General features: G+C 42.5%; 1 protein-coding gene across 2 annotated transcripts; it reads left to right on the top strand.

The window, feature by feature from the left end:
• Positions 1-1,152: 1,152 nt before the first annotated feature.
• Positions 1,153-23,539, top strand: LOC124040982 (schwannomin-interacting protein 1-like). 2 transcript variants are annotated; one of them, XM_046358131.1, is made up of 7 exons: positions 1,153-1,445; positions 7,216-7,328; positions 15,061-15,178; positions 15,432-15,635; positions 21,428-21,551; positions 21,847-21,940; positions 22,278-23,539. In XM_046358131.1, the coding sequence occupies exons 1-7, from the start codon at positions 1,176-1,178 to the stop codon at positions 22,327-22,329; spliced, it is 975 nt and encodes a 324-aa protein (XP_046214087.1). In that variant the 5' UTR covers positions 1,153-1,175; the 3' UTR covers positions 22,330-23,539. The 2 variants fall into 2 exon arrangements, with proteins under 2 accessions (XP_046214087.1, XP_046214088.1); XM_046358132.1 differs by lacking the exon at positions 1,153-1,445 and adding an exon at positions 4,317-4,437.
• The last annotated feature ends 879 nt before the right edge of the window (positions 23,540-24,418 follow it).

The following is a 24,418-nucleotide window of genomic DNA, read 5'->3' as shown; positions in this document are numbered from 1 at the left end:
ACTCCTCGCATCCTCTCGCCTTGCTTCCTTCTCAAAACCCATTGGAGGAGAAGGTCAGAGGGGCGGGACCTATGGATTTTCTCATCTTCTGGATTTTTCATCTCCTTTTGAGGAGGTGAGAAGAAAGGACACAAGGAGTATGCTATTGAGATTCTCCCTATTTTTAATACCGGTCTCTTCTTTGTCTTCATTGTCACCTCCAGTCTTATCATTTCCCTCCTGATGATACTGTTTGACTGCACGGAGGCCCCTCTCGTTCACCCCATTCTGTCCACCACTATATATTTTCATATCTACTCTACAGAACACACACACAGACAATTGAACATCGCTGTATCGTCATCCCTGAAATTGAGTCACAAGAACTACGGAACATGAAGTGTCAGTGTCTTTGAAAGTCTAGCATAGATCAGGGGTTTTGGTTTTCATGTATCTTTACTTGGAAGTCTTGAATGTCAGCTGGTTAGTTGCCGTAGGGCTTTGAGTCTCCGGCTCTAGTGATCCACGACGGATTCTGGAGATGACTGATATCCTTGGGCGATCACACTACATCTCTCCCTGTATCGTCCAGAAGCGGTCTTTACATCCGGCTCAATGGTTTCACTCTCGGCTCATCGCTGTCCCTCGGTGGGTTGGCATTTCGGTCACAAGTCTCTTCAGAAGCAAGTGTGTCTCTGCAATGACTGTAAGTACCATTTTTTTGTGTTATTTTTGGCATGGGTAATAGATATGTGATAGCATGTCAGAATTACATTATATGGCTCCATGATACTCGCATGGTAATTTGATTGTTTACTGACCGTTCTCTGTCTTTGAGTAACACTGTCGTAGCAACACTATCGGTTCTCTGTGAGCCATCACTCTGAAGGGATGTTTAAATACAGTATGTTCAGATGGAGATCCGGTCAGCTTTTTGCTGCTCTCTAAACATCACATTAGATGTAATCACGTATGGGGGCCTATTTGTGAGCGACGTATGATGTTACACAAATGACATCAGAGCCTAGTGTAAACCTTTGCTGTGTTGCCTAATGAGAACATTTGCATACCAAAAGCACTCCTTTATCCATCTTCATCCTCTTCCTCTCAGGAAAATGGGGGACAGGATGGAGATAAGAATTGACCTCTATCCCAGGCCTGCCTCAGGCCCCAACCAAGAAATCAGCCCCACCCCCATGCTTGAACCAGGCTCTTTCCACAGTCAGGGTCATTTAATGGAGGACTTTGACATGGATGTAGAGGAAGAGGGCTACAGGAAGAAGGTCACAGGGCAGTGGTGCGAGTGCAACAAAGATGCATGTGAGGAGATGGAGGAAGGAAGAAGAGAAAAGGGCAGAGGCAGGATGGTTAACAGTCTGAGCTGGGCTGAGGAGCTGCAGGACATTCTCATTCCTGTGGCTGAGGCTAACTGTCAAAGGAGAACAAGCAGATCATTAAACATTACTGTAAGTGCTCTCTCTCTCTCTCTTTATCTCTGTGTTATGATGGTGGTGATGAAAGGTAGTGTGTGTGTGTGTGTGTGTGTGTGTGTGTGTGTGTGTGTGTGTGTGTGTGTGTGTGTGTGTGTGTGTGTGTGTGTGTGTGTGTGTGTGTGTGTGTGTGTGTGTGTGTGTGTGTGTGTGTGTGTGTGTGTGTGTGTGTGTGTGTGTACGGATTGTCCAGTTGATGGCACTGTTTTGTCTTTTAGTCCCTTCCACTCCAACACAGACTGAATATAACACAGCATACTTCAGCCAGCCAGTGATAGAATAGAGTAAGCAATTAGCTGGAAACGGATCCATCCTTTGACCAATCAGAGGTCATGAGGAAGTGGGGTACCATTAAAGAGTGTTGTGACACATTTATCTCGTCACTGGGTTTCAATTGTACCATGTGGACTAGTATTTCCTCTAAAACTCTTTTATAGTCACAGTATATCGCTAATATATGAGGGGAAGTGATGGAGTATGACTCATAGGTTCATTCGTTTAATCAGCCACAGTGAGCCACTGCTGCATAGTGACACAGCAGCCTCCGTGTGTGTGTGTGTTTGTTGTGTGTGTGTGTGTGTGTTTGTGTGTGTGTGTGTGTGTGTGTGTGTGTGCGTGCGTGCGTGCGTGCGTGCGTGTGTGTCTTTGCCTTCTATGTGTCTTATGATTCACTACACGAGGAATGAGGAGCAGTCCAAAGTTTGGACACACCTGTTAGCCTGGTCTCGCCACCATTGATTTTGTTTGTCTTCCATTCACTCCCATCCTAATTCTTTATCTCAACATGTCCTTGAATTTCTTCCTTCACATTTCTACATCATGCCATGTTTCCGTGTCACGCTCTATCAATCATGGTGTTCCCATGGTGGAATGGAGAGATAGAAAGATGGAGGTATAGAAAGACAGAGAGATTTGAGTCAGAAAAGGATATTCATATGATCGGTAAGATACATAAAAACCTCTATGTAACTGACAATCTCTTCAAAAAAAAAATAAACTATTGGAATCAAGACTTAAAAATCTCTAATAATGGCACAATCTAGAGGGAATATTGGAACATAAATAACGAAATTACAGTTAACAGAAAATGTAAGCTTAGTTCAGTATGCATTCATGTTTAAAATGTATTACAGAAGAGATGACGGCAGAGTCATGTCTTAATTGTAAAAGTAACAATGACTCAATAATCCATGGCCTTCTGGGAATGCTATAAAGTCAAAACGTTATGAGCCGAGTTAGAATGTTGTCTGTCAGAAGTATTCCAATGTAAATCTACTTTTAATCCGTCTGTTGGTATATTTCAAGACATGGCATATGAGGGTGCAGTGAGATACCCCATGGGTTGGACCATTCTGTTCTCGTCAATTCTCTTTAAAAATATATATCCTTAACTGTAACTCTAGCAAATAATATGCTTCATTATCTAAGTATTGAAAGGGTGTGGGCGACCGAGAGGAACAAAATGGTGCAATTTGAGGAGATAGGTGTGAAAACAGCTGGGTCTGGGTAGGTTTGATGTATGTCTGTTGTATTTTCTTTATATCTTTCTTTAACGAGGCAAGTCAGTTAAGAACAAATTCTCATTTACAATGACGGCCTACCCCAGACAACACTGGGCCAATTGTGTGCCCCCCTATGGGACTCCCAATCACTGCCAGATGTGATAGAGCCTGGATTTGAACCAGGGACTTTAGTGACACCTTTCCTTCGACCACTGCGCCACTTGTGAGCCCTTTTACTAGTGTATGTTTTGTAATGTTAAAAAATGTAAGAGAGAAAGAGGGGAATGGAGGATACAGAGAAAGAGGGGAATGGAGGATACAGAGAAAGAGGGGAATGGAGGATACAGAGAAAGAGGGGAATGGAGGATACAGAGAAAGAGGGGAATGGAGGATACAGAGAAAGAGGGGAATGGAGGATACAGAGAAAGAGGGGAATGGAGGATACAGAGAAAGAGGGGAATGGAGGATACAGAGAAAGAGGGGAATGGAGGATACAGAGAAAGAGGGGAATGGAGGATACAGAGAAAGAGGGGAATTGAGGATACAGAGAAAGAGGGGAATGGAGGATACAGAGAAAGAGGGGAATGGAGGATACAGAGAAAGAGGGGAATGGAGGATACAGAGAAAGAGGGGAATGGAGGATACAGAGAAAGAGAGAGATGGAGGAGCAGATAGCAGGTATAGAAAGCAGCAGCCATGCTAAACAGTCACACAGAGGAGAGTAGTGGAGAGCGCCTACGTCTTTCCATGAGAGGAGAGTAGTGGAGAGCACCTACGTCTTTCCATGAGAGGAGAGTAGTGGAGAGCACCTACGTCTTTCCATCAGAGGAGAGTAGTGGAGAGCACCTACGTCTTTCCATCAGAGGAGAGTAGTGGAGAGCGCCTACGTCTTTCCATCAGAGGAGAGTAGTGGAGAGCACCTACGTCTTTCCATCAGAGGAGAGTAGTGGAGAGCGCCTACGTCTTTCCATCAGAGGAGATTAGTGGAGAGCACCTACGTCTTTCCATCAGAGGAGAGTAGTGGAGAGCGCCTACGTCTTTCCATCAGAGGAGAGTAGTGGAGAGCACCTACGTCTTTCCATCAGAGGAGAGTAGTGGAGAGCGCCTACGTCTTTCCATCAGAGGAGAGTAGTGGAGAGCACCTACGTCTTTCCATCAGAGGAGATTAGTGGAGAGCACCTACGTCTTTCATCAGAGGAGAGTAGTGGAGAGCACCTACGTCTTTCCATCAGAGGAGAGTAGTGGAGAGCGCCTACGTCTTTCCATCAGCTGAGCAGAATCTCTCCCCTCCCTCTATCCATCCCGCTCCCTCCCCCTCTCCCTCTTCTCCCCCCCTCCCTTCTGCATGTAGCTGAGGCATATGAGTGGGTCTCCTGGGTCTGGCTCACTGCAGTGTATGGAAGGGTAGGGCTGCTGCCTGTGCAATGTACTGAAGAATGGTGCACCAGGAGAAACGTGTTTACCAGGTGTGTGTTTGTATGGTGTGTGTATGTTCTTGTAGTATAATGTGTTTACATGTATTGAAATACTGTATGTTAGGTTAATATAGGTATGTTAGATGAATATGTGGGTTATGTATTTATGTGTGTGTGATTGTATCACACCAGGGTGTGTCCGTGCGTATATTTGACAAGATTGCACGTCTATTTCCGACTAGTAGTTTTTGGTTTGCCATCCTGTCTGTGTACATTTCTGCTGTTTACGTTGTTTGGAGGTGTGTATTTCTGTGTATGTGCTGCTAGGTGTATGTGTATGTGTGAGGTATGTTCGTGTTTCGCCTAGGTGGTGTGTACATTTTGGTGTGTACATTTTGTACAATGCGTGCGACTTTGTTTGAGAGTATGTTAATGCCATGCTTTTTACAGTTAAGACATTCAGTATCATATACCAAAAACATCATACAGTGTGTGTTGTTTATGTTTCATATGTGGTGTAGATGTAGATGTAGTGTAGATGGTCTATCTACCCAGTGAGACAGTACCTGGCTGTGTGTAGATGGTCTATCTACCCAGTAAGACAGTACCTGGCTGTGGTGTAGATGGTCTATCTACCCAGTAAGACAGTAACTGGCTCGGTCTCCAGTGTGAGGAGACTAGAGGGGGTGGAGCGTTGGCTGCTTCTTCTACAATGGGAGCGTACATCTGTGATTTATGACGTTACATCACAGCACCATCTAATCACTATGCGTGTGTGTGTGTGTGTGTGTGTGTGTGTGTGTGTGTGTGTGTGTGTGTGTGTGTGTGTGTGTGTGTGTGTGTGTGTGTGTGTGTGTGTGTGTGTGTGTGTGTGTGTGTGTGTGTGTGTGTGTGTGTGTGTGTACACAGCTGATGTGGCACAGTCTACAAGTGGGCTTGAAGAAGTGTGTGTGTGTGTGTGTGTGTGTGTGTGTGTGTGTGTGTGTGTGTGTGTGTGTGTGTGTGTGTGTGTGTGTGTGTGTGTGTGTGTGTGTGTGTGTGTGTGTGTGTGTGTGTGTGTGTGTGTGTACACAGCTGATGTGGCACAGTCTACAAGTGGGCTTGAAGAAGTGGGCTTGTGTGTGTGTGTGTGTGTGTGTGTGTGTGTGTGTGTGTGTGTGTGTGTGTGTGTGTGTGTGTGTGTGTGTGTGTGTGTGTGTGTGTGTGTGTGTGTGTGTGTGTGTGTGTGTGTGTGTGTGTGTGTGTGTGTGTGTGTGTAACATACATGTGTGTGTGATGTCCCAAACTGTGAGTGGCCCTGTGTTAGGAAAATTATGATTAAATGACTGAACAAATCATTTTAAATGGAACTGTAACTAAGTAAACTTATACTCTGTTTTATTATATCTGATTAACAATATGAGTTCATAAGAAGGGATTGTGTGACACGGACAAGGAGTAATTAAAGTTAATGAACACCATTCCAACTTGGAAGAAAGAAATGGGTTGTGGATTAAGTAAACAGATAAGGTAGTTAACCTATGGTTGAACCGACAAAACTTAGCTCTGGGGTGTTTTAGATAAGGCCGTGAGTGCATTCCTAGGTTTGCTGTTAATTAGAACTGTCAGCTAAGTGGTGATCGATAATGTTGAGGGGTCAAAAGTTAATTCAGTTGTGTTGTGTGTCCTGTGTATGTGCTGGGGGGTCAGAATGAACTCAGAATGAACCTTTAAAGTTCCCTTTGTCTCGGTCTGGAGGAGGAGATTCTGTTAAGCAATGAAATGACGTCATGTTATTGTATATAAACTGTTGCTCGTGGTAACGTGGCAGCGCGTTCTGAGAATAAATTATGTTACCTATTATTGATAAGACTGGTCTCCGTCTATTTCATGCAAACAAGAATCTTACAAATTCTCATAAAATAAATTAAGGGAATTCAATTAATGAAAACACATTGGTATAATTAAATTACAACAACACCTGAGGGATGTGGGCGCAGTCACAGACTGTAAACATAAAATCTGGAAAGGAAAGTCATGTTTACTGTTGCATGATGCATTTCCATTGGATCTCTATCTGTGTGGTTGCAGAAGCAGGCCTCTATAAAGAAAGGATCTGTATGTCAACCTAAAAGCTATATGACACAAACAACCTGCCCAGGACACAATGTTCTTTGGATGTAGTGGGTGTGGAGTACAAACAGAAAGAACAGGAAAATAGAGATACAGGTAGATTAAAAGGTAGTCAGACATGGGAGATGGGACAGACCAGGTAAAGAGAGGAAGAGGAGAGAGTATATGAGAGTTAAGATGACACAAGATATTAAAGACGAGGACAAAGAAAGATGAGATCAAATCAATGCGAGGTGACTGGACATTTATCTCTGTGTGTGTTCCGCCTGGCTGCGTTGCTCTCCACGACTCACTGAGTCCGCAGTGATTTAGCACCCAGCCAGTCAGACTCCATTAAAACGCTCCATCCATCCCTTCTTCTTCATCCTCCCTCCATTCCTCCACCCATCTCTTCTCTTTGTGTGCTTGTATGACCATACCCCAACTCTACATCTCTCTATTCCCTTGGTTTAAGCAATAGTATACTAAGTGCTATTCGTTGTTATACTGACTATAGTTTTCGCATTTTATTTAATTGGCCCACCTACTATATATTTTTATGTTTTAGGCTATATTTTAATGTTGTCCAGTCATCTTAGTTTTCTATGCCTCTTAAAAATGCCAATGAATTAAAATCCTTCCTCTTTATCATTGGGTTGATGCCTGTTTTTATCATCAGGATTTTTACTTCAGGTTTATTGTGGTATTGTTGTATTTTCTTCAATATGCCTCCACTAGGCCCAGAGGAATGACAGAGAGTCCATCAGGCAGAAGCTAGCCTTTGGCAGTTTCTATGACGACGAGGAGCCAGCCATCTACACCAGCTGCAGCAAGAATGGCATTTCCTCCCGGTGGGTTTCTCTGATGGTGATAATGCATGAGTATACCAGATAGTGTGCGTGCATGTGTCTGTCTGCTTGCTTGTGCTCTTTATCTGAAATAGGTAGGTTCATTTGGAATTTTGAGTTTAATGTAGTGTGTGTTGTACTATTATGAAATATGGGATCGCCCATAGTTTTAGGACAGTTTTAGCTGCTGCGGTATCAGTATGCGATAATAGCGCCACACTAAAAATATTGAGTCAGTTGTGTTGCACCCTTTCCACCACTAGATGGTGTGATGCTGTGGAGCTCAGTGAGTGTTTGACGTACTTTCTAGCGGAAGAGAACTAGGCACAGGTCTAGGATCAGCATTCCTTCTGTTAAAAACTGATCATTGTCTGTAGGGGTAGCCTCATTCTACTCCTTGAATAGAGAGCAAGAGGGTAGAAAAATCGATACACCCCACTTCCTTTTTTTTTTATTGTGCGGGACCATTCTGGTCTACTTATTTCCCCTGGACAAAACATCTCACGGGCGAACGAGAGGGGACAATAAGAGAGTGAACGTTATTTATAATAAGGTTTACATGGAGAAAATCAGACCTCTCTGAAATAGAAATGGATAGCCCTCCCTTCAGCAAAGTATATTTTTCCTAAACCCTCCCTGAAGCTTAAAAACAAATGACCCTCCCCTATACAAAAAAATAATCATAAAACATCAAGTGGATAGCAGAGAACATGCTTACCGTTTAACCTCACTTCTTAGACAGACCAGAGCCGTAGATATGCAGTTTTAGAAACTGTTCTTTATCCTGTAAGCATTAGATGGCAGCGCACCAATTCTGATAGAGCAAAGAACTGCGGGCCAGAAGGTTTTGGGTTTGCAGACAAACCATGGACAAGATTAGGGGTGGAAATATCTCCTTTATAGTAAAAGCATTGCTTGAATCTATCATCGTGTTTGCAGGTCCGAGAAAAAATAGCCTTTTATAAAAATGTCATGCAATTCTATGCCAAGTACATATTAGCTGAATCTTTTTTATTACCACGCAAATTAACGAAATGACAGGCTAAGAATGGACAGAGAGATTGGCCTGTGTGTTCATTTGATCATATTTCTTAATGCCAAATCAGTGTGTCGTGTTTGCAACGAAACTGTCCCTTTTTGCAAATAATTTAATCTGAGATGTCATTAGGAATCTGAGCATGGTATTTTCAAAAATTAGGCCTATCTTTCCACCCCACACAGAGTAGGCCTACTGACGGAAACAAATGTAAGCATTACCTGCTGGCTAAAGTTACTCTTCTTCTGTTGCTTAACAAAACAAGAGAAGGTCACAAGTGTTTCCCTGAAAGCTGTCTGGGTTAAAACATACTCCCGGCCTGTTATACAGGAAGTGAATACCTTAATCAATTGACAGTGACATAATTATACTACTTCCCAAGCAAAGTCCATGTTTTGTCTCCTCGGCTATAGAAGGTTGTAGCTCAGCATCTGAAAGAAACAAAACAAAATATCCCCATATGCATCTGAGTCACGTCTTACCGGGGTCTTTTACAGCTTGTTTCTAGCATAAAACATTGCGGGCTAAAGCACTAATGAGATCTGTTTTATTTTCTTCAAAACTAACAAGGGGTAGGCCTGTACATTTTAAAATGTTCTTTAACTTTACAGCCCTTCACCGACAAGGAGGTAGGCTATTTAAAGAGTGTATGGCGGGTGAAGGTATTGACCGATAAATCTATGGATATAACAGTTTATAGCCTAATTTAATCTGTAAAACAGGTAGACCGACCTCATATTTCGTAAATAGGAAGAAACAGGCTCCGACACAAAGCCCTCTTGTCGTTAGTAAAGTCTAACTAAAATTAAGACAGTTTAAATGAATTATGCCTACTGGAATTGGACTACTTTCAGCACCATGAGCGGTCCATTTCGGATTCATTGTGTTGCGGCTGCTGCTTCAAGTTTCAGCACCACAATCTACGTTACTGAAATCTGGCTTAATTGTGAGGTCAATAACTCTGATAAATGCATCAATGGCAAGAAACATATTGTTTTTATTCAAATCAGTTTTATTTAGTAGCAAGCTATCAAAGTAGTTATCTTCACCTCTCCTTCTCAAGCTGAACAGAACATCGGCTATAGACTAGTCTGCACGCAAGATAGTGCATTTTTTTAGACTAGGCCTAATCATCAATTATTTTCGGGAGAAGCCTTTGACTCTACTCCTGAACTGCAACCGTAGGCCTACAAAGCACAGCCATTGGTTAGGCACAGAAAAACGTTTTTTTTTTTAAAATCAGGAAGAGCAAACAGGCTAGGGCTCAGGGTTGTAATGTCCAATGCAGCCTAGTTTTATTTACACCATCCTAGCAGCTATCTTAGAAATACAACTTTGCTCTGTGCTTCTCCGAGTATGCACTTCGTAGCCTATAGGGTATGGATCATTTGATTGAGACCACACTAAAAAGCCTATAGGCGCACATGATAGCAGAGAATCAGAGATGAGGGTCGGTATCGGGCACACGTTGATATAAATATCCTAATAAGCAACTAATTCTAAAACACTGAGAAATATAGACATTCCATCAATTACAATTACAAAATACTAAACCCTCCCCTTGACTGAAATGTAATTAGCGATGACCCTCGCCCATTTTCCTCCAGGTAACCATGCTGTAAATTCCGATCCCTCCCTAAGTAGACCAGAGCCAGGTGTTACATCTCTCACGTGAGAATGCTAGATATTATGGAGGATCCATAAACACACAGGAAAAGCATGTACACAGAACCAAAATATAAACACAACAATTTTGCTCCCATGTTTCATGAGCTGAAATAAAATTTCCCAGAAATATACCACACGCATAAAAAGCTTATTTCTCTAAAATTGTGTACACAAATTTGTTTACATCCCTGTTAGTGAGCATTTCTCCTTGGCCAAGATAACCCATCCACCTGACAGGTGTGGCATATCAAGAAGCTGATTAAACAGCATGATCAATACACAGGTGCACCTTGTGCTGGGGACAATAAAAGGCCACTCTAAAATGTGTAGTTTTGTCACACAACACAATGCCATAGGTGTCTCAAGTTTTGAGGCAGCGTGCAATTGGCATGCTGACTGCAGGAATGTCCAACAGAGCTGTTGCCAGAGAATTGGATGTTCATTTCTCTACCATAAGCCGCCTCCAACGTTGTTTTAGAGAATTTGACAGTACGTCCAACTGGCCTCACAACCGCAGACCATGTGTAACCACACCATCCTAGGACCTCCACATCGGGCTTCTTCACCTGCAGGGTTGTCTGAGACCAGCCACCTGGACAGCTGTTGAAACTGAAAAGTATTTATGTCTGTAATAAAGCACTTTTGTGGGGAAAACCTCATTCTGATTGGCTGGGCTTGGCTCCCAAATGCCCTCCCAGGCCCACCCATGGCTGCGACACTGCCCAGTTATGTGAAATCCATAGATTACGGCCGAGTGAATTTATTTCAATTGACTGATTTCCTTATATGAACTGTAACTCAGTAAAATCATTAAAATTGTTGCATGTTGCTTTTATATTTGTGTTCATGATAATTACCAAGCCATTGAGCGAGTTACAACAGAACCATTGGCCTAAGGGATAGGGGGAAGTTTGGGATTGGCCCATTGTCTGGAAGCAGCAAATGCTTTAAAAAAAAGTATATTCATGTCAGAGTGTTAGTTTATCCTCCCTGAAATGAGTCATTTAAGCGGAGAAAATCCCACAGGGGGAGACAAGAAAAGGTATAGAGAAAGAGCTTCCCGGAAAGCTACATTGTCTTCTCTGTTTTTCACCCAGTAACAGTAACACCAGAACCTCATTCTAAAGGGCAAGACGAGAGTCATTGACTGTAAATGGCTGAACGGGGAAGCATACAGATGTAATAAGCATACAGATGTAATAAGCATACAGATGTAATAAGCATACAGATGTAATAAGCATACAGATGTAATAAGCATACAGATGTAATAAGCATACAGCACATGCACACACTGATCAATGTAATCTTCTCACACTGACTTATAAATACTCATCAGCTCATAGCATAGTGCGAACACACAAAAACAAATGCACAATGTCACTTAATAACCTGCCCAGGGACTGTGGTTGAAAATTAGCCGGGCTGGCTAAAACCGGCACTTTTACTGAAACGTTGATTAATGTGCAGTGTCCCTGTAAAAAATAAAATAAACTCAAACGTCAAATGACACAAATGTCACACACTAAAATACTGTGCATTCACACGTAACCACTGAACCCACAAACCCAAAGCATACTACACCCACACACTAGGTTTATGAGTATAGACACACAAGGTTACGCCATGCCTTCAGAAACGGCAAGTCTCTCTGACGAGTGAACTTGAGTACCTACACCTACACATTTTCCTGGAAAAGTGGTTGGTGTTTATCCTAAATAAAGGGGACCGCCCCTTTTCAGTCCAGTTTAGGGAAGTGCTCATCTGTCTGTGGTCAAGCTACTGGAAATAAAGAAGTGTTGCCTCTTTCTGTCCACTGTTCCTATTGAACGTTCTCTAGTCACATGACCCTTAGTGGAGGTCAAAGTGTACCTACCGGTACATTGTAAAGTGGAAATTCCAATGCTAACAGGCTTTTAGGGGTTGAGTGCGGTTCCTATTCCTACTTTGAAGCAAGGAGTCTAGGTTTCAACCAAATTCTCATATCTTGTTTAGTGAGAGCTTCTTGAATGAACGACGTATGGACTGTTATGATGACTGAAAGTCTTGCTTACTGAAGGTGACTGAGAGTCTTTTTGACTCGTCATCACTGTGGCTGAGAGATTTCAATGGTTTCAATTATTATGTAATTTTATGGGTCTGGTTGTTTAATTTACCTTTTTGTTATTGCTTGTGACGATATATGATGTTACCAAACGAAACCGCACAATGCCCAAGGTAACATAGTAAACAAAAATCCGGGACACTCAAGATAGTGTAATATGTTACTGTTGGTATGGTTGCATAAGACAGAGGTTAAATACAGCGAACTTCTAGCAACCCAAAAGTTGTGTGTTCGAATCTCATCATGGACAACTTTAGCAGTTTAGCTAATTAGCAACTTACTACTTTTTAGCCACTTTGTAACTATTTAGCATGTTAGCTAACCGTTTCCCTAACCCTAACCCTAACCTTAACCCTAACCTTAACCCTTTAACCTAACTCCTAACCCTAACTCCTAGTCTAGCTAATTTTATCCACCTAGCTAATGTTAGCAACAACATTTCGGGAATTTCTAAAATATAAAATATCAAACGTATTGCAAATTCATAACATATTATATGAATTGCAATTCGTAACATATTATAGTTAATGGATGATGGACATCCACAAGTTAATACATACCATACGAAACATAGCATATCATACTAAATAAAGGGAGATCAATTCACATTGACTGTGTTACATTTACCCCTGAGTCCAGGTTGCACACAATCCCTTCTGCCCTCATTCACTCCCCTGTGTGGATCTGAGTGAAGGGAAGGGGAAAGGGGGATACCTAGTCAGTTGTACAATTGAATGCCTTCAACTGAAATGTGTCTTTCGCATTTAACCCAACCACTCTGAATCAGAAAGGTGCGGGGTCGCTTTCTTAATCGAAGGCTATGTTGTAGGGGGCTAACTGCCTTGTTGGCAGATTTTTCCACCTTTCCGGCTTGGGGATTCAAACCAGTGACCTTTTGGTTACTGGCCCAATGCTCTTCACAGCTAGGCTACCTGCCGCCTCCATGACTGGGTTACTGGTGTAAAAGCAATAGCTCCACCTTTCATGTTTTTTGAAAGTCAGACCTCAGATTAGCAAAGGACAGTGAATGAAATGCAGCCAGGATTTGTAGAGGTTATATGGATCAGGGGTGGGGTTATATGTATCAGGGGTATGGTTATATGGATCAGGGGTGGGGTTATATGGATCAGGGGTATGGTTATATGGATCAGGGGTAGGGTTATATGGATCAGGGGTGGGGTTATATGTATCAGGGGTATGGTTATATGGATCAGGGGTGGGGTTATATGGATCAGGGGTATGGTTATATGGATCAGGGGTAGGGTTATATGGATCAGGGGTAGGGTTATATGGATCAGGGGTGGGGTTATATGGATCAGGGGTGGGGTTATATGGATCAGGGGTGGAGTTATATGGATCAGGGGTGGGGTTATATGGATCAGGGGTAGGGTTATATGGATCAGGGGTGGGGTTATATGGATCAGGGGTGGGGTTATATGGATCAGGGGTGGGGTTATATGGATCAGGGGTAGGGTTATATGGATCAGGGGTGGGGTTATATGGATCAGGGGTAGGGTTATATGGATCAGGGGTGGGGTTATATGGATCAGGGGTGGGGTTATATGGATCAGGGGTAGGGTTATATGGATCAGGGGTGGGGTTATATGGATCAGGGGTGGGGTTATATGGATCAGGGGTAGGGTTATATGGATCAGGGGTGGGGTTATATGGATCAGGGGTGGGGTTATATGGATCAGGGGTGGGGTTATATGGATCAGGGGTGGGGTTATATGGATCAGGGGTAGGGTTATATGGATCAGGGGTGGGGTTATATGGATCAGGGGTAGGGTTATATGGATCAGGGGTAGGGTTATATGGATCAGGGGTATGGTTATATGGATCAGGGGTGGGGTTATATGGATCAGGGGTAGGGTTATATGGATCAGGGGTAGGGTTATATGGATCAGGGGTGGGGTTATATGGATCAGGGGTAGGGTTATATGGATCAGGGGTAGGGTTATATGGATCAGGGGTATGGTTATATGGATTAGGGGTAGGGTTATATGGATCAGGGGTGGGGTTATATGGATCAGGGGTGGGGTTATATGGATCATGAGTATGGTTATATGGATCAGGGGTAGGGTTATATGGATCAGGGGTAGGGATATATGGATCAGGGGTGGGGTTATATGGATCAGGGGTGGGGTTATATGGATCAGGGGTGGGGTTATATGGATCAGGGGTGGGGTTATATGGATCAGGGGTGGGGTTATATGGATCAGGGGTGGGGTTATATGGATCAGGGGTGGGGTTATATGGATCAGGGGTAGGGTTATATGGATCAGGGGTGGGGTTATATGGATCAGGGGTGGGGTTATATGGATCAGGGGTAGGGTTATATGGATCAGGGGTATGGTTATATGGATCAGGGGTAGGGTTATATGGATCCGGGGTGGGGTTATATGGATCAGGAGTAGGGTTATATGGATCAGGGGTAGGGTTATATGGATCAGGGGTGGGGTTATATGGATCAGGGGTGGGGTTATATGGATCAGGGGTAGGGTTATATGGATCAGGGGTAGGGTTATATGGATCAGGGGTAGGGTTATATGGATCAGGGGTAGGGTTATATGGATCAGGGGTGGGGTTATATGGATCAGGGGTGGGGTTATATGGATCAGGGGTAGGGTTATATGGATCAGGGGTAGGGTTATATGGATCAGGGGTGGGGTTATATGGATACATTTGGAATTGAGCGATTATCTCGCCCCCTTGCTTCATCTAACTGTATGCCTCTCCCTCCTGCTCCCCTTTTTCAGGTTGTGATTTGATTGTTCAATCTATCTCTCCGCCTCTCCTTTTCTATCTCCTTTTCTATCTCCTTTCCCTCTCTCTCTCTCTCTCTCTCTCTCTCTCTCTCTCTCTCTCTCTCTCTCTCTCTCTCTCTCTCTCTCTCTCTCTCTCTCTCTCTCTCTCTCTCTCACTGTCAGGCCTCAAAGTGGTGTGAATCTGCAGGTGTGTTTTGTGAATGACAGCAACAGTGACAAGGACAGCGATGCAGAGGACAGCAGGACAGAGACCAGCCTGGACACGCCGCTGTCACCTTTGGTACACGCTAAAGATGTAGATGTGTGTGGTGTGGCGTGTGTTCTCATCAACTGATACTTTGGAACCTGACATAACAGGACTTAACAGGAGAAAAATAAGCTAATTGACTGTGGAATGTGTGTGTGAGCACACACACCAATATGTTTGGGTTTGATGACTATGAAGTATGCATGTATTTACATTACAATCTATGATTCTGTATAACTAGCATGTGTATGTGTACTTACTGTGGTGTATGTGGGCGTCCATCCAGAGCAAGCAGAGTTCATCCCTGTCGGACCGGGACACGGGAGAGGAGGACTCAGACCCCCTGGAGGATTGTGGCTTCTGGCGGGTGCAGCGGAGGCTCCAAGAGGAGGCACGGGTGGCCCTGGCGTTGGCTCGCCCTATGGCCCGCATGCAGGTAGAGGTGGAGAGACAGATCCAGATCCACCGCCGCTCGCCTGTCGCCGACCTGGTCAGTGTGTGTGTTGTAGACCTGCCATTTCTGATAAGTTGACTTGGCTGGAGAGAGAGGACACTTGAGGCCATGGTGCAGTCATAATAACACATTTAATACCTGGGGTGGTGTAGCGGTCTAAGCCGCAGCTTAAGGCACACATGTCTAGTGTTGACATAGGTTAGAATCCAGGCTACTGCCATTTGACACAACCTCTATCTTTCCCCATGTCAGAAGAATATGTATTTAGAATTATTCTGGGTACATGCATTTACATTAAATATGTAAGATGCGAGATCAAGTTACATCTTAGATACAAGGGCATAGTACAAAATGAATAACATGGTATTTCCGTTTACAGTTGTTGGTGTTAAAAGCACTTGCTAAAAAGCCCTATAATGTAATGGCTAAGAAGCCAATTATTCTCAAGATCAGATGTTGGTTGAAATGAAACTGATACCACTTTCAGTCAAACAATGAGAACAATGAGACTTTTTCATGTTTCCTGGTACAGAGAGTGAAATTCTGCCGTCTCAGCCAGTTCCAGATTGGATTGTCATGAGTTCCTGAGGCCTTTGAGAACTCTTTCCTGTGTGATCTGAGGCCCAGGGTGATGGAAAAACACTTGTACTTCAAACCATTTTAACTTACACTACCGTTCAAATGTTTGGGGTCACTTAGAAATGACCTTGTTTTTGAAAGAAAAGCACATTTTTTGTCCTTTAAAATAACATCAAATTGATCAGAAATACAGTGTGGCTATTGTTAATGTTGTAAATGACTTGTAGCTGGAAACGGCTGATTTTTAATGGAATATCTACATTATTGTACAAAGGCCCATTATCAGCAACCATCACTCCTGTGTTCCAATGGCATGTTGTGTTAGCTAATCCAAGTTTATAATTTTAAAAGGCTAATTGATAATTAGAAAACCCTTTTGCAATTATATTAGCACAGATGAAAACTGTTGTACTGATTAAAGAAGCAATGAAACTGGCCTTCTTTAGACTAGTTTCTTCTGAAACTCGTCAGTCTATTCTTGTTCTGAGAAATGAAGGCTATTCCATGCAAGAAATTGCCAATGAACTGAAGATCTCGTACAACGCTGTGTACTACCCCCTTCACAGAACAGAGCAAACTGGCTCTAACCAGAATAGAAGGAGTGGGATGCCCCGGTGCATAACTGAGCAAGAGGACAAGGACATTAGTGTCTAGTTTGAGAAACAGACGCCTCACAAGTCCTCAACTGGCAGCTTCATTAAATAGTATCCGCAAAACACCAGTCTCAACATCAACAGTGAAGAGGCGACTCCGGGATGCTGGCCTTGCTGGCCTTCTACGCTCGGAGTCGGGAAGCAAGTACAGGGAGTGAGTGTTTTAATAAATAAAACTATAAACACAAAACGCAAACAACGCCCCAACATGAAACAGAGTCAATAACACCTGAGGAAAGAACCAAGGGGTGTGACAGATATAGTGAAAATAATCAAGGAGGTGATGGAGTCCAGGTTAATGTCATGAGGTGCTGGTGCGCTTGACGATGGGGACAGGTGTGCGGGATAATCAGCACCCTGATGGCCTAGAGGCCGGAGAGGGAGTATACGTGACATATTCCATTAAAAATCAGCCGTTTCCAGCTACAATAGTCATTTACAACATTAACATTTTCTACACTGTATTTCTGATCAATTTGATGTTATTTTAATGGACAAAAAACATGCTTTTCTTTCAAAAACAAGAACATTTCTAAGTGACCTCAAACGTTTGAATGGTAGTGTATGTGCAAGCAATTAACGTATGAGCAAGCAATTAACTTATGAGCAAGCAATTAACTTATGAGCAAGCAATTAAGCAGGTTACTCTTATTATGATTGCAAACAAAGATAATTAGGATATGGCATCCGGATTGGATTGTCCTCCGTCCTCAGTGTGTGCGTGACTATGTGTGTGTGACTATGACAGTGTGCGTGTGACTGTGTGCGTGCAAGAGGCCTGACAGGCAGCCGGGGCGGGACAGTGCGTTTATTAGCCTCAGCTGGTCGACCTAGTAATTTACTGGAATAAACTTTGTTGTCGACTTAGTGCTTTTTTGGAACAAGCTTTAGCACTTCTAAGAAATTGGTAGTTACCTAGATGTAATTTTTATATTTTCCCCGCCCCAAAGATTGTGGTGAGTGAGTTGTAAATACGACCATACAGTCATTGTGTGTCAGACCGAGCGAATTCCCCCCTGACTGGAGTTTTACATAACTGTTGATGTGTATGTCACTACCTAAACAAACAATGGTGAGATGATGTCATTTAACTCGCCCCGGTCTAAAGAAACTGCTCTAAGATCAGGATAACAGGAAGGATTGAATTATTTGCATATAGAGTGCATCCAGAAATTATTCACACCCCTTGACTTTTTCCACATTTTGTTGTGTTACAGCCTGAATTTAGAATGGATTAAATTGAGATTTTGTGTCACTGTCCTACACACAATACCCCATAAAGTCCAAATGGAATTATGTTTTTATTGATTTATTTACCAATTCATTAAAAATCAAAAGCTAAAATGTCTTGAGTCAATAAGTATACAACCCCTTTATTATGGCAAGCCTAAATAAGTTTAGGAGTAAAAATGTGCTTAAGAAGTCACATAATAATTTGCATGGACTCACTGTGTGCAATAATAGTGTTTAACATATTTTTTTACGACTACTTCATCGCCACACCCCACACATACAATTATCTGTAAGGTCCCTCAGTCAAGCAGTGAATTTCAAACACAGATTCAACCATAAAGACCAAGGAGGTTTTCCAATGCCTCGCAAAAAAGGACACCTAATGGTAGATGAGTAAAACATAAAATAAAAATCAGACATTGAATATCTTCCATCATCATGAAATGATTTATTACATTTTGGATGGTGTATGAATACACACAGTCACTACAAAGATACATACGTCCTTCCTAACTCCCTTGCCAAAGAGGAAGGAAGCCGCACAGGGATTTCACCATGAGGCCAATGGTGACTTTAAAACAGTTACATGTTTTAAATGGCTGTGATAGGAGAAAACTGAGGATGAAACAACAACATTTTAGTTACTCCACAATATTAACCTAAATGACAGAGTGAAAAGAAGGAAACCTGGACTGGAAAAAAGTATTCAAAAACATGCATCCTGTGTGCAATAAGGCACTAAGGTAAAACTGCAGAAAATGTGGCAAAGAAAATGACTTAATATCCTGAATACAAAGCATTGTGTTTGGGGCAAATCCAACACAACACATCACTGAGTACCGCTCTTCATATTTTCAAGCATTCTGGTGGCTGCATCATGTTATGGGTATGCTTGTCATCAGCAAGGACTAGGGAGTATTTTAGAAATGGAATATAGCTAACCACAGGCAAAATCCTAGAGAAAAACCTGGTTCATTCTGTTTTCAAAACAGACACTGGGAGACATTCACCTTTCAGCAGGACAATAACTTAAAACATAAGGTCAAATATACACTGGAGTTGATTACCAAGACGACATTGAATGTTCCTGAGTGGTCTAGTTACAGTTGTGACTTAAATCGGTTTGAAAATCTATGGCAAAACTTGAAAATGGCTGTTTGATGATCAACAACCAACTTGACAGAGCTTGAATAATGTGAAAAATTATGTGCAAGTATTGTGCAGTCCAGGTGTGCAAAGCTCTTTGACATTATAGAATTTTGTGTGTAAAATTGACAACAAAAAAAGACAATTAAATCCATTTCAATCCCACTTTTTAACACACAAAATGTGGAAAAAGTTGGGGGTGTGAAAGCACTGTAATCACCCTAACCCCAAAGGCCCAAATACAGTGCATTTGGAAAGTATTCAGACACCTTCACTTTTTCCACATTTTGTTACGTTTTAGAAATTTGTGCGATTAAAAAAAAAATATATATATTTTTTTACACTGAAATATCACATTTACATAAGTATTCAGACCCTTTACTCAGTACTTTGTTGAAGCACCTTTTGCAGCGATTACAGCCTTGAGTCTTCTTGGGTATGACGCTACAAGCGTCATGTATTTGGGGAGTTTCTCCCGTTCTTCTCTGCAGATCCTCTCAAGCTCTATCAGGTTGGATGGGGAGGGTCGCTTCACATCTATTTACAGTTCTCTCCAGAGATCTTCGCTCGGGATCAAGTCCAGACTTTGGCTGGGCCACTCAAGAACATTCAGAGACTTGTCCCGAAGCCACTCCTGCGTTGTCTTAGCTGTGTGCTTAGGGTCGTTATCCTGTTGGAAGGAAAAAACCTTCGCCCCATTCTGAGGTCCTGAGTAGGTTTTCATTAAGGATCTCTCTGTACTTTGCTCCGTTCATCTTTCCTTTGATCCTGATTAGTCTCCCAGTCCCTGCCACTGAAAAACATCCCCACAGCAGGATGCTGCCACCACCATGCTTCACTGTAGGAATGATGACAGGTTTCCTTCAGACCTGATGTGTCACGAGTCCGACCGAGGGTGGCTTCCCTTCCCGGTCGGGTGGCGCTCGGTGGTCGTCGTCACCGGCCTATTAGCTGCTACTGATTGTCTTTCCTCCCCCTCCTTGTATGTTTATTGGTAGCACCTGTTTGTGAATGATTAGTCAGGCTTCTTTAGACAGCCGGCCCGCCTGTTTGTTGTGCGGGATTAATTATTGTAACCTTCGGCTCTGTAGTAGAGGAAACGTGTTTGTTCCTGGTCATGCATTTTTCAGTTGTACATTTTTTATTCCCCGTGTTTGGGCCCGTTATTGTTGTGAGCACCCTGTGGTGCGTTGGTGCAATTAAAGAGCACAGCATTGCACTCTCTGTCTCCTGCGTTTGACTCCACACCCACGACACCCAGAGCATTACATGATGCTTGGCATTCAGGCCAAAGAGTTCAATCTTGGTTTCATCAGACCAGAGAATCTTGTTTCTCATGGTCTGAGAGTCATTTAAGTGCCTTTTTGCAAACTCCAAGCGGGCTGTCATGTGCCTTTTACTGAGGAGTGGTTTCAATCTGGCCACTCTACCATAAAAGCCTGATTGGTGGAGTGCTGCAGAGATGGTTGTCCTTCTGGAAGGGTCACCCATCTCCACAGAGGAACTCTGGTGCTCTGTCAGAGTGACCATCGGGTTCTTGGTCACCTCCCTCCCCCAATTGCTCAGTTTGGCCGGGTGGCCAGCTCTAGGAAGAATCTTGGTGGTTCCAAACTTCTTACATTTAAGAATAATGGAGGCCAGTGGGTTCTTGTGGACTTTCAATGGTGTAGAAAGTTTTTGGTACCCTTCCCCATATCTGTGCCTCGACACAATACTGTCTCTGACCTCATGTCTTGATTTTTGCTCTGAAATTAACTGTCAACTGTGGGACCTTATATTGACTGCTTTGTGCCTTTCAAAATCATGTCCAATCAATTGAATTTACCACAGGTGGACTCCAATCAAGTTGTAGAAATAACTCAAAGATGATCTCAAGGATGATCAATGGAAACAGGATCCACCTGAACTCAGTTTTGAGTCTCATTGCAAAGGGTCTGAATATTTACATAAATAAGGTATACATGTATCTGTTATTTATTTTATTTTTTTGCAAAAAATCCTAAAAAAACTGTTTTGCTTTTTCATTATGGGTATAGTAGATTGACGATTAAAAAATAAAAATAATAATTAGAATAAGGCTGTAACATAACAAAATGTGGAGAAACTCAAGGCTGCACTGTATGTTGCCTTGTTTCTCTCTAAACATGACTGTACCTAATGTTCCCCTGCTTGTCTAGTTAATGTTCTAACGTTGTCCCCATGTCTGTTTGTGTGCAGCTGCCCCACCTGCCCCATATCAGCGAGGGTCTGATGAAGAGGAGTCTGAGGAGGGGAGACATGAGGGACATGAGCCTGGGCCAGCTTCAGGTCATCACCAACGACCTGTACTCGCAGATACAGAGTGAGTACACACACGTACGTATGCACACGCACCACCGGAGGCTGGTGAGGGGAGGACGGCTCATAATAATGTCTGGAATGGAATAAATGGAATGGTATTAAAACACATAGAATGCATGTGTTTGATACTATTCCATTAATTCCTTTCCAGCCATTACTATGAGTCCGTCCTCCCCAATTAAAGTGGCCCCAGCCACCTGTGGTACACACCCAATCTACCTTTCATCACCACCATCATAACTCTGTTGTTCCAGGGGCTATAAGGATGTTAAGATAACGTTGTGGTGACGTTGCAGGCCTGAATGAGGAGCTGGTGCAGCTGCTGCTAATGAGAGATGAGCTCCATGTGGAGCAGGACGCCATGCTGGTTGACATAGAGGACCTGACCAGGTGAAGATCATATTGTACAGTACTGTGAACCTAGAAGCACACACACACACACACACACACACACACACACACACACACACACACACACACACACACACACACACACACACACACACACACACACACACACACACACACACACACACACACACACACACACACACACACACACACACACACACACACACACCTTAGTTCTGGAGGTCAAATGCAATGGAAAGTCTACGCTAAAATACAATCTTCTGAAAACAAACTAGTCTTTTTAAAAAAGGATCTAATGATGATTTTTCATGCATTCTTTAATGTACCTGTTATTTGTTGTTCTCTCTTGTCACAGGCATTCTCAGAGCCTCCAGAGACACATGGCAGAGAAAACCCTCTCCAAATAAAACCCATAGTCACCTGTCCCCATCATCACCTATGTCACATGACAGCCAGAACCAACTCAGAGCAGTGGTCAACAACCCTGGTCCTGGAGACCAATAAGGCATGCAGGGTTTTGTTCCAGGTCAGCACTTTCACACCTGATTTAACTGATTAATACCTTTGATGACTAGGCAAATGGTTGATTCAGGGTTGTTTTAGTGCTGGAACAAAAGCCTGGATATGCTTTAACTCTCCAGAACGAGGTTTGTTGTCCACGGCTACAGAGGGACCAAACCCAACCGGGAGTCATAAAAAAGTCCTGAATTTGAAGAGTTCAGGCAAAACTCCGGGCCCCAGTCATAAACCATGTGTGGTAGTGACAGTTTGATCACTGAAGATGACTAGGGTTCTGTTTGTTGCCCCGCTCAGCCAGTCGTGGTGCTTTGTAGAATACTAAACACACATAGCTGTTTGTCCTGTTGCTAAGGAATTAGCTCCTAGGCTTCCCAGTGTATAAACATTGCGGCAACTAAACAGATCTTGTATGAATAATTTATACACACAAATGGATGTAGTATAGCTGTTGTTGCATAATTCCACCTGTTTAAACATTCTGATGTTTTGAAGCTTTACTGGTTTATCCTTGATTTTGCCAAATGTTTACAGACAGATTGCAATGACCTTACTTTTGTCTGCACTTTAAATTAAATGGAAGATAAGAGTCCTTTTGGTGTTTTTTGTGGCAGAGTTCAAATAATGGTGGTGCTTAACTAATATTGATACCCATATGTTCAAAATATTAACAGATTTTTAGGGCGCGACCAAAGGTCATTATGCAATTCGATCCCTGCTTTGTGACCCAAATGCTACTCGACAGAAAAACAAATTATTTTAAGACAAAATATTATTGACAAAGTCAAATCTCAATGGTTAATGCCAAAAGATGCCTGAGCTGACTGTTCTTGACACTGGTAAAGTGATAGCTGGTCGGTCTGGACTAAATAAAAAACCTGTTGCTGAGCAGGAAAGAGACTTGGATGCCTTGTGGCCTGGCTCAAGATGGCATCTTTGTTCAGTATGATTAGTCCATCTTCAGCATTTAGAGAGTGTCATTTTCCATCAGCTCTTTTTTATTTATTTATTATTCTCTGTCGTATTATACTAAGGTCCTTCAACTGTATTATGCTGCATTCTGAAAACGTTTTGTGTACAGAGATTAAAATTATAGATAAACGTTTGAAGTGTGTGTCTTTATTAGTTCAATGTTGTGTTCTTATGGTCAGTATTGATAGCCATCTGAACCAGATCTAACTGACAGTAGATGAGACAGTCCAAATGACTGAATGAATTGTACAGAAGGATGCTTGAGGGACCTAAGAAGGCTACATTAGCCTACATGTGCCTTATAAATATATATAAACACATAAAACCTATAAATACAAACCAAACTACAAAATGGATACGGTTAGGGTAGCCTACTAGCTATTTTCTTCTACGGGTGTTAACAATTACATAATTAAATTGGCCTTAATGCTATGACATATCTTAATATAGGCAAGTGACTGTTGCATGTGTGTGCAAAACAGGCAGTTTCTTCCCTACTTTCTCACGTTGCACTACAATGCTCCAAACACTTATGTTATTGAGTTTTGGCCATAGTGAAAGCCCATACTGAATCATTACCTAGACTTAGGCCTAGCCAACCACTAGAGAGCAGAGGAGGCGACCACATATTTTCTACCAAACTGTGGGAAACTGCTGTGGTTATAGTGGCCACAAACAAAACGTCTAATACAATCAACTCAACTGCAGTTAATGTTAATTCCAGTTCCACTCTGGGAAAACGTTTCATTATATTGATATCACTGGCATCTAGGAAAATGACACACTGTAACATTGTTACCTGATTTACTTTCAATTTATATTTTCAAACATTGTTATTGTGGTAGGGAATTCCCTGCCCAGGAAAGTATAAAAACACTGAGAGATGAAGCAAGACACACAAAATAATTAGGATAAACCAAGGATATACATTGTTACTACCATGATACCAAACGCCAAGCTTTGTGAGTAATCTATAGCCTATATCTCTTTCTCTTCTAACAAAAGTAT

Source organism: Oncorhynchus gorbuscha, linkage group LG08, assembly GCF_021184085.1.
Source record: "Oncorhynchus gorbuscha isolate QuinsamMale2020 ecotype Even-year linkage group LG08, OgorEven_v1.0, whole genome shotgun sequence".
NCBI lineage: Eukaryota > Metazoa > Chordata > Actinopteri > Salmoniformes > Salmonidae > Oncorhynchus > Oncorhynchus gorbuscha.
This window is presented reverse-complemented; position numbering and strand designations above follow the sequence as displayed.